Source organism: Anomaloglossus baeobatrachus, chromosome 6 (assembly GCF_048569485.1).
Source record: "Anomaloglossus baeobatrachus isolate aAnoBae1 chromosome 6, aAnoBae1.hap1, whole genome shotgun sequence".
Classification (NCBI taxonomy): Eukaryota; Metazoa; Chordata; class Amphibia; order Anura; family Aromobatidae; genus Anomaloglossus; species Anomaloglossus baeobatrachus.
The window spans coordinates 306,559,241-306,569,607 of NC_134358.1; the positions used below are offsets into that span (position 1 = coordinate 306,559,241).

At 42.3% G+C, this 10,367-nt stretch overlaps 1 protein-coding gene across 2 annotated transcripts in view; it reads right to left on the reverse strand.

The window, feature by feature from the left end:
- Positions 1–849: 849 nt before the first annotated feature.
- Positions 850–10,367, reverse strand: part of ANKS6 (ankyrin repeat and sterile alpha motif domain containing 6) — a 162,620-nt gene continuing 153,102 nt past the window's right edge. Inside the window, exons 14-16 of one of the 2 annotated variants that reach the window (XM_075314916.1) lie at positions 6,031–6,147; positions 4,115–4,214; positions 850–2,160 (exon numbers count right to left, since the gene is read on the reverse strand). In XM_075314916.1, coding sequence (XP_075171031.1) covers positions 2,111–2,160; positions 4,115–4,214; positions 6,031–6,147 — 267 coding nt within the window. In that variant the 3' untranslated portion in view covers positions 850–2,110. Of the gene's footprint in view, positions 2,161–4,114; positions 4,215–6,030; positions 6,148–10,367 lie in introns of those variants that run through there. The other variant, XM_075314917.1, reaches the window with a different exon arrangement.

The following is a 10,367-nucleotide window of genomic DNA, read 5'->3' on the forward strand; positions in this document are numbered from 1 at the left end:
GCCTGGTCACACTTGGTGCAGAACGTGTATCAACTCAGAGCCTGCAAGAGGGGCTGAGGAAGTTTTCATCTGCTCTGGGAAATCAGTGCCATGAGACCTGTCGTCCAGTAAGTAACAGCCCAGGATCCAGTGTCGCAGGAGGGGTACGGGGAGGCAATACTCCGCGTTCCCACCTGTTGATGGTTTTGGGAAATCGGTCCCAGAAGGAACAGTCGCCCTCTAAAAACAAAAAAGAATTCTTGCTGCAGTAGTCTGCAGAGATGTGCCTCCTAGAGACACTAAGCTAAAACTGAAGTAGCCTGGCTGGGCTAGGGGGTGTATAATGCAGGGGAGGAGCTAACATCTTTGCATCTACTTAGTGTCCTCCTATGGATAAGCAGCATAACACCCATGGTCCTGTGTCCCCCAATGAGGCGTCAGAGAAATGCCATTTACGGCTGGCTGTATGCGGGCAGAGAGTCGAACTGTCCAATCCGTGAGTTCCATGACATTCATTACTCGAATCGAGCTTGCAAATTTGGGTCCCCATTGATTGTTATGGAGTTCAGGGTCCGGCAACAAGTTCAAGTCAAGTCTTGGTCCTGGAATAAAATTTTAACCCGGGGAACCCGACCATCCATGGGTCTGCTCATCTCTACTTGTAATTTATCATCACTACCAGAGGAGCTGCAAGCCAAGGACAGCTCGTCCTGCCACATTGGCCCCTGACACCAGGTTAGAAGTAAAGAGCAATGTCAGGCTGATGCAATGCTGCAGGCCATGCTGGAAACACCATGTCAAGCTGCCTGGTGGCCACTTCTTCAGAAAGTCCAGTAATTAGCATACAAGAGAAAAGATTAATTTAACCAGCATTGTTTTATTTTAGTTTAATTACTTATAAAGGAACAGTACAATATTTAAATATATTTATTTAAAAAAAAAATTAAACTTTGGGGATAAATGGGGTAAAAATCTAGGGGCCTACTCAGACCTGGTCACCAAGGGGTTAAAGAAGACATATTTATACATAATTGTATTCCCCATAATACAACAATTCTAATGCAAATGTGTGGAGCAGATATATTAAGATGTCATCCACTTTTGACTGTAAAATGCAGCATTTTCTACAGTGTATCAGCTAAGGGTGAACATGCCATTAACATGCTGCTAATCAATCGTGGGATCCATGATGTGTTTTTTTTAGATATTTGACCTGGCAATGCCATGCACACGTCCGGTGACTAGACCAGCGTGTAAAGGAGATGTCCTATGATGATGTGCCCTCTAGTCACCCGACTGCTGCAGCCAATCACAGGCTTCAGAATAATAGTGCTGTCATTCCAGGTGGGCCAGCCGGAGTGGAATCCACGTGAGTGACAGCAGGTGAATGTCAGATTTCTAATTGTCACTCTATCCACCATGACCCGGTAACATTACTAAATTAGCCCTTTTAACTAAATTTGCAGAAATAAAATCCCCCCCCCCCCAAAAAAAAGGCGATAAAGAATGATTTATTTCCCTAAACAGAATTTTGTTGCCATGGTTACATTGATAAAGAATGTCACCGATACGGAATGCTATATTTATGGAGATTATCTGCTGGTGACATGTTTGTGCCTGTAAAAGGGGGGCTGTAAAAGGGGGGATAGCTAGAAGTAAATAATGCAGGGTACAACATGGGATTGTACAGTACCACGGTGCCATATTCAGCAGAAGTACCACATGTGGGGAGGGTACAGAGCCACGTCTTATAGACAGGCACATCATATCACACCATCGCCCCAGCTCGCTTCTCCCACCATCCCAATGAAACTGTGCCATATTGTAGGTAAATACAATGCAAACAATTCAGCGGAGATATTACATGTGCCAGTCACTTATGATCTGAAGAAAAAATATATTAGGTTTTCATGGGAAATTTTTACATCTTCAAAACTCTATTTTCAATCAAGCTTTTTTGCCGGAAGTAGTTACTTCTATTCTTCAGGTTATATATTTGTACACTGTGCCTTGAGGAGCCCAGCGTTCCATGCTTCAGTGTCTGTGCGCAGCGTATGCCTTCAGGTGAGAGCACAGCTTCCGCTCACTTGGGTCCCAAGTCTGTCTGATCTCCAGGACAATGCTGTGCTTGCTACCTTTTGTTTGACACAGAGGGTTTTGGTTTTGTAGATATGGAGGGAGCTAGAAAAACAGGAAAATGGAAGATAGAAATATAAGTGAAATAAAACAAATGGCTGAAGACACCATTACATACGACAACTATACAAAGATTCTTATGGCTTTCTTGTGTTGGAAAACATTTACACAACCCACCAGTGGCCTGCAGAATATTTAGCGTTATAGTTCGCTTTCGGACACACAAGTGATTCACAGAATTTTAGACATTGGTGTGTGAAACAAAAAAATTGTGGGGTTCCCCCCCACACACCAAAATGTTGCTGTAGCCCCAATTTCTTGCAGCATATACAAAACAGTCGCTGCTCAAGCTAAGTAGCCATCTAATCCATCTAATTATCTCAGAAAATTAGAATATTATATAAGACCAACTGAAAAAATTATTTCAAACTCAGAAATGTTGGCGCCTACTGAAAAGTACGTACAGTAAATGCACTCAATACTTGGTCTGGTCGGGGCTCCTTTTTCAGGAATTACTGCATCAATGCGGCGTGGCATGGAAGGTGATCAGCCTGTGGCACTGCTGAGATGTTACAGAAGCCCAGATTGCTTTGATAGCAGTATTCAGTTCATCTATATTGTTGGGTCTGGTGTCTCATCTTCCTCTTGACAATACCCCATAGATCTTCTATGGGGTTTAGGTCGGGCGAGTTAGATGGCCAATCAAGCACAGTGATATTGTGGTTATTATACCAGGTATTGGTACTTTTGGCAGTGCGGACAGGTGCCAAGTCCTGCTGGAAAATGAAATTTCCATCTCCAAAAAGATTGTTGGCAGAGGGAAGCATGAAGTGCTCTAAAATTTCCTATTAGATGGCTGCGCTGACTTTGGTCTTGATAAAACACAGTGGACCTACACCAAATGACGTGGCTCCCCAAACCATCACTGGTTGTAAAAACATCACACTAAACCTCAAGCAGCTTGGATTGTGGCCTCTCCACTTTTCCTCCAGACTCTGGGACCTTGATATCCAGATGAAATGCAAAATGTTTAATTCATATGAAATCAACACCTTGGACCACTGAGCAACAGTCCTGTTCTTTTTCTCCTTGGCCCAGGTAAGACACTTCTGGCATTGTGTACTGGTCATGAGTGGCTTGACACAAGGAATGCGACACTTGTAGCTCATGTCCTGGATACGTGTGTGTGTGTGTGTGTGTGTGTGTGTGTGTGTGTGTGTGTGTGTGTGGTGGCTCTTGAAGCACTTACTCCAGCAGCAGTCCACTCCTTGTGAATCTCCCTCAAATTTTTGAATGACCTTTTCTTAACAATCCTATCAAGGCTGCGGTTATCCCGGTTTCTTGAGCACCTTTTTCTACCACACTTTTTCCTTACTTTCAACGTTCCATTAATATGCTTGGATACAGCAGTCTGTGAAGAGCCAGCTTCTTTAGCAATGACCTTTAGTGGCTTACCCTCCTTATGGAGTGCGTCAAGACTGCCTTCTTGACATCTGTCAAGTCAGCAGTCTTCACCGTGACTGTGTAGCCTACGGATCCAGAATAAGGGACCATTTTAAATGCTTAGGATGTCTGTGCAGGTGTTTTTGTGGTAATTATTCTAATTTTCTGAGATAATGACTTTTGGGCTTTCAATGGCTATAAGCCATGATCATCAACATTAACAGAAATAAATACTTGAAACAGCACTCTGTTTGTAATGACTCTATATAATATATGTGCTTCACTTTTTGTATTGAATTACTGAAATTAACGTTTTGATGATATTCTAATTTATTGAGATGCACCTGTATTTTTTCATACCCTTAGTACTCAAGTGTATGAGGAAACTCGTCTTGCAGGATACTCATGCTATATATGGAATTCATTCTGCATTTTGCATGTGCGATTTGACAGAAAAATATATTTCTAGGTGCAAGATGTTACATGTGCTCACCAGATGTATACATTAACCCTGACAACTTCATAGAAAACAACCCCAAAGAAGTTAGGTACTTACACTGGCGAGCCCCCCCTGCTGGCTGCGTGTTACTAGCACTGCTCTCAAATGAGGAATGAAAATTGTGAATGGTTTCCTGTAGAATCTGTCTTTCTCGACCCTTGAAGAGAAGAAAATAAATAAATTATATAAATAGTCAAAAAAGTGATCAGCTATACTGAGCTTTCATCAGGGTCACAAGTACCGGTACCAGTAGCAAAGAAAGGTTAAATGAATGGCATCAGTCACTAGGGGCCATGGAGACTCATTTCCCATAACTATTTGGTCTGGCTAGATAAAAGATTGGATTGGAATGAAATATTGTTAAGACTTGTCACTGGAGCCATAAAACTGCATGGTACTTGAGAAGGATCTCAATGTGTACACTGCCCTACTTGTACCAGTATGCTGCCATCCTCCTCTAAAAAGCCACCTTAGATTAGGACGTCAACAAAGACCAATTTCACTCACTAGCTGGCCCCTGGAATGCCAAAAGGTATACAGCTCACACTATACTATACTATAATGCTACCAGCCACCCCTTACTGACCCCTGCTGGTAACTCACAAGTGTTCAAATGAACATAGAATTTGAAATGGACTAGTTCTCCAAGGACTCCAGTATCACAAACTTTCTGAGTGGCCACAAGGACTTGCACACACATACATACATACACACACACTATATACACATGTAGAAATCTAGATTTTGCATCCTTAAATGGGGTGGTCACACAAATAAAGTGCATCTTAATCAATAGATCTTGGAGTAACAATAAGTTCCACAATTATATGTTACAAAAAATGTTCTTGTGCTGAGATAATCTTATAAATGTGCCCCTGCTATGTACTGTGCTATGGCCGTGTCTGACCGTACGGGGACATGGTCTGATCAAACCACAGCTCCTGGCCAACAGAGTATACATACAGGACCGTAGTTGATTCCTTCTGTGAGGTAAGACATCTCCACCAATCTGATTTTTTAGAAGGCAGGGAAATGTTTTACTCTCTCACTGAAAGCAAAAGCTGCCCTTCCCTGCCTAGGAGATGTGGAGTGATCAAACCATGCCCCTGTATGGTCAGACACAGCCATTACACAGTACACAGCTGGGGCACATTTATAAGATTATCTAAGCACAGGAACATTTTTTTTTGTTGTGGAACTTATTTTTATTCCAAGAATCATCTCACCCTGCTCTGCTGTCAAATGATGGCTGGAGCATGCAACTGGTTGGCGTCTCTTCATCCATCATTAAGATCAAAGCTTCGGAAGGTGATCACAGATTCACTTTAAAATGTCATATATCTAGATATTAGGCCAAATATGTAATCAGACTTTAGCCACCTTATCTGAGAGCAGTATCATGTAGTGCAGTGTTCCCCAACAGTCCTTAGGAGCCACCAACAGATCATGTTTTCAGGATTTCCTTAGCATTGCACAGGTGATGGAATTATACTGGGGCCATATTGAATCGATGCAGAAAACGCGGATCTGTTAGTTGCTCCTGGGGACTGGAGTTGGGGAACCCTGCTGTAGAGATTCCGGAGATGTGTCACTTTCAGGGCTGCTTAAAAGCACAGTTTTAAAAAGCAGGAACTTTTCACTAGAAGACTAGTAAACCTGCTGCCAGGTAGTCCTCCATATTCATGAGCGCTGTATAACACGGCCCCCACCACTGATTGTTAGCGGTCTACATATGCATAGTGCATACAGAAAGCGGTAAATCATATGCGTGGGTGAGGTTATAGAGAGCTCAGCATTCAGAGAACTGTGATTTTATCAAATGACAGTATGCAGCTCAGTAACTGAATTTAGGGTCTCTGTAAATACAACATGCAGAAACGGTAGCAAAAACCCAATTACAGATTCCCTTTAAACTGTTCAGCAATATCCTTTCCTCCACATTTTATTTTTGCCATGTGCAGAAGAATATTCACCTTTCCTGCATTGAGTTCAGAAATGGCTGCTAAAATCTGCTGTCTGGAGCCATCTGTTTTTATTCCCAATTCCTTCAGGTCACCATCAGTCAGTGTGAGAAAAGCTTCCATGTCCACCTATTGAAAAGTCACAAAACCCATCACTGGAAGGAGTGCAATACATTATTTTCTTCCAAATGTACAGTAATGAGATAGAATTATGCACATTAGCTTAAGTTGGTAAAGCTCATGCTATAAAATAGGATTCATTTCTGTGTATAAAAATTCTTAAAAAGGCTTTAAGGGTTTCTGATGTGTACAATCACCGCCATACAATACACCATTCATAATACCGAACCAAACACGCATGGGGAAATATACTGATCCTAAAGCAGATCTGTCAGCTGAATATGCTGCTCTGTGTAAGTATGTAAATGTGTGTGTGTGTGTGTACATATGTGTGTGTGTGTGTAATATATATATATATATATAGATACATATATATATATATATATATATATATATATATAGATACATACATATATATATATAGATACAGATATATATATATATATATATATCTGTATCTATATATATGTATGTATCTATATATATATGTATGTATCTATATATATATGCATGTATCTATATATATATGTATGTATCTATATATATATATATCTATATATATCTATATATATATCTAACAGGGAGAGAAAAAGACTTTCTGACCACAGACGGAAACATCTACATATTTGGGGCAGAGAATGACAGTCACGACTCAGAACACTCAGAGAGAAACAGCTATGACAGTACAGTCAACAAAAGTGGCAAAAAGCTCCTGAACTTATGTAAAAGTTTAGGTCTTCATATTCTTAATGGACGTACAAAGGGAGACTCACTGGGAAGATATACACTAGACTCCCATGTAGGAAGGAGTGTAGTAGACTACGCCATTACAGATATGGACCCGGCAAATATTAGCGCCTTCATAGTCACCCCACAAACGCACCTGTCAGACCACAGCCAACTTCTCCTGTACATAAAATCTACAGAGAAACCATCCACACAAAAGCCACAGCAGAGCAGCCTCTACAACCGACCTCCATCCTATAAATGGTCCAAGACGTCAGAAATAAAATATAAAGAGGCTCCCAACAGACCGGAATTACAAGAGATGCTCCACAACTTCTACAGCTACAAGTACAAGTCAAACCCAGAAGGAGTGAATCAAGCTGCAAAAGACCTCAACAAAATATTCCACACCATGGCCAAATTGTCCGACCTCAAACAAGTCAACTACAAGAGGCCAAAAGAAAAGCAGATCAATGGTTGGTTTGACAAAGAGTGTAAAGCCGTTCGAAAGACCCTGAGAACAGCCTCAAACAATAAACACAGAGACCCCAACAACCCAGACCTGAGGGAAGCCTATGACACCATACAAAAGCAGTACAAAACCATCCTCAGGAGGAAGAAGCAGAGCTACATCTCTACCAAACTTAGCCAACTCCAAGACGCCCTCCAAGACAACTCCTTCTGGGAAATATGGAGCCACATGGACACAAAGAGCAAGAAAAAGACTGATACCCATATCCAAAATGGCAACATCTGGCTCCAGTACTTCAGAGACCTCTACAAAGACATCCCAAAAGAAGGACTAAGCCAAGAGCAGGAAAACATAACATCAAAACTAAAGGCAATGGAAGAGAAAATCAAAAACTTCCAAAACCCACTGGACACACCAATTACATTACAGGAAGTTGCAGAGAAAATCACTTCCATAAAGTGTAAAAAATCTAGTGGTCTGGATGGAATCCCCCCAGAGATGTTGAAGTACAGCCCACCAGAAATTCAAGCTGCAATGGTTAAACTGTTCAACATTGTGCTGAGTGCTGGCTACTTCCCTCGTACCTGGAACCAAGGACTCATTACACCGATCCACAAGAGTGGGGACAGGTATGACCCTGCCAACTACAGAGGCATATGTGTCAGCAGTAACTTGGGAAAACTGTTCAACAGCATCCTAAACAAAAGGATCATCAGTTTCCTTACCGAGCACAATGTCCTGAGCAAAAGCCAAGCAGGGTTCGTGCCAAACCACCGCACCACGGACCACATCTACACCCTGCACAGTCTCATTCAGAGCCACGTCCACAATACAAAGCATGGGAAGATATACGCCTGCTTTGTAGACTTTAAAAAGGCCTTTGACTCAGTGTGGCACCCGGGCTTGTTCTTAAAAATGCTGGAAAGCGGAATAGGAGGAAAGACCTACGATGTCATCAAAAGCTCCTACACCGAGAACCTCTGCAGCGTGAGTGTGAACGGTAGAAGAACGGCTTATTTCCAGCAGAGCCGAGGAGTCAGACAGGGCTGCAGCCTAAGTCCAACGCTCTTCAATATTTACATCAATGAGCTGGCTGCTGCTCTGGAATCTTCACCTGCTCCAGGTCTCACACTCCATGACGCCCAGGTGAAATTCTTGCTCTATGCAGATGACCTACTGCTGGTGTCACCAACCGAGAAAGGTCTCCAAGACAACCTACAAATTTTGGAGAAATTCAGCTCCACATGGGCACTACCGATCAATCTAAAGAAAACCAACATCATGGTGTTCCAGAAGAGAAAAAGAAGATTTGACCAGCATCCTTCATTTGTCGTAAACGGCTGCACTCTAACAGGAACAGACAAATACACCTACTTGGGCCTGGAAATTCACCAGTCAGGGAGCTTTAAACAAGCCATAGAGACCCTGAAAAACAAGGCCTGCAAAACCTTTTATGCCATCCGAAGGAAATTGTATCATCTGAAGCCACCAGTGAGGGTCTGGCTAAAAATCTTCGATTCCATCATTGCTCCAATCCTCCTGTACGGCAGCGAAGTCTGGGGCCCTCACACTTACCCAGATTGGTCAAGGTGGGATTCCAGCCCAACAGAAATATTCCACCTGGAATTCTGTAAGCACCTTCTCCAGGTCCATCGAAGCACCTCCAACAGCGCCTGTCGAGCTGAGCTGGGCAGATTCCCTCTACACCTAGCAGCTCTGAAGAGGTCACTATCATTTCAGGCTCACCTACAGAGTAGCAATCCAAGCTCCCATCACCACAAAGCTCTGATACATATACGTGGGCCAGATGAACCAGGACCCCTGGCACAGCTCTCCCAAACCCAACTGGACAAAATAACCAATCACAGCAGCCTGACAAGAACCAGAATCAGGAAGATGGTAGACGAGGGCCAGGAGAGGTATGTCAGTGACTGGAGGACCGACATCAACACCTCACAGAAACTGACCACGTACCAGAGTCTACAGAGAGACTACAGACTGGCCCCGTATCTGGAGAAACTCCCGGACCCCAGAGACCGCAGGACCCTGAGCCGATATAGACTCAGTGCCCACAGTCTAGCCATCGAATCCGGACGTCACAAGCAGAGCTACAAGCCCAGGGAGGACAGACTGTGCCAACACTGTGACCTGGAGGCCCTGGAGGATGAAACCCACTTCCTGCTACACTGCACCAAGTACTCAGCAGTGAGGGACACTCACTTCAGGAGACTCTCCCATCTCTTCCCGGATTTCAGCTCCATGAAGGAGGAAGAGAAAATATATATCCTGCTGGGGGAAGAAGAGAGCGCAGTGGAGATAGCAGCGCGGTATGTGAGCGAATGTCATAGACTTCGAGAAAGAGAACCATGATAAGCCATGGACTTCCATAGCCCCCCATCCCAGCTGTGGCCCCCCAATCCCCACCCTGGATATGCCCCATCCACCGTTACCACAGTCCCCACCGTGGATATGCCCCATCATAAGCCATGGACTTCCATAGCCCCCATCCTAGAAGTGCCCCCACAGTCCCCACCCTGGATGTGCCCCATCCATCCTTCCTACAATCCCCACCCACCATCCCCACAGCCCCAGGCCCTAATGTACACTTGCTTTGGCAAAACTAATTTGTATTTGGTCCTGCCAATAAAGCTTATTTGATTTGATTTGATTTGATTTATATATATATCTACATCTATATATATGTATGTATCTATATCTATCTATCTATCTATCTATCTATCTATCTATCTATCTATCTATATATATATATATATATATATATATATAGATAGATAGATAGATAGATATAGATACATACATATATATAGATTATATATATATATATATCTATATATATATATATATATATATATATATATATATATATATATATATAGATAGATAGATATAGATACATACATATATATATAGATACATATATATATATATAGATACATATATATATATATAGATACATATATATATATAGATACATACATATATATATATATATATATATATATATAGATAC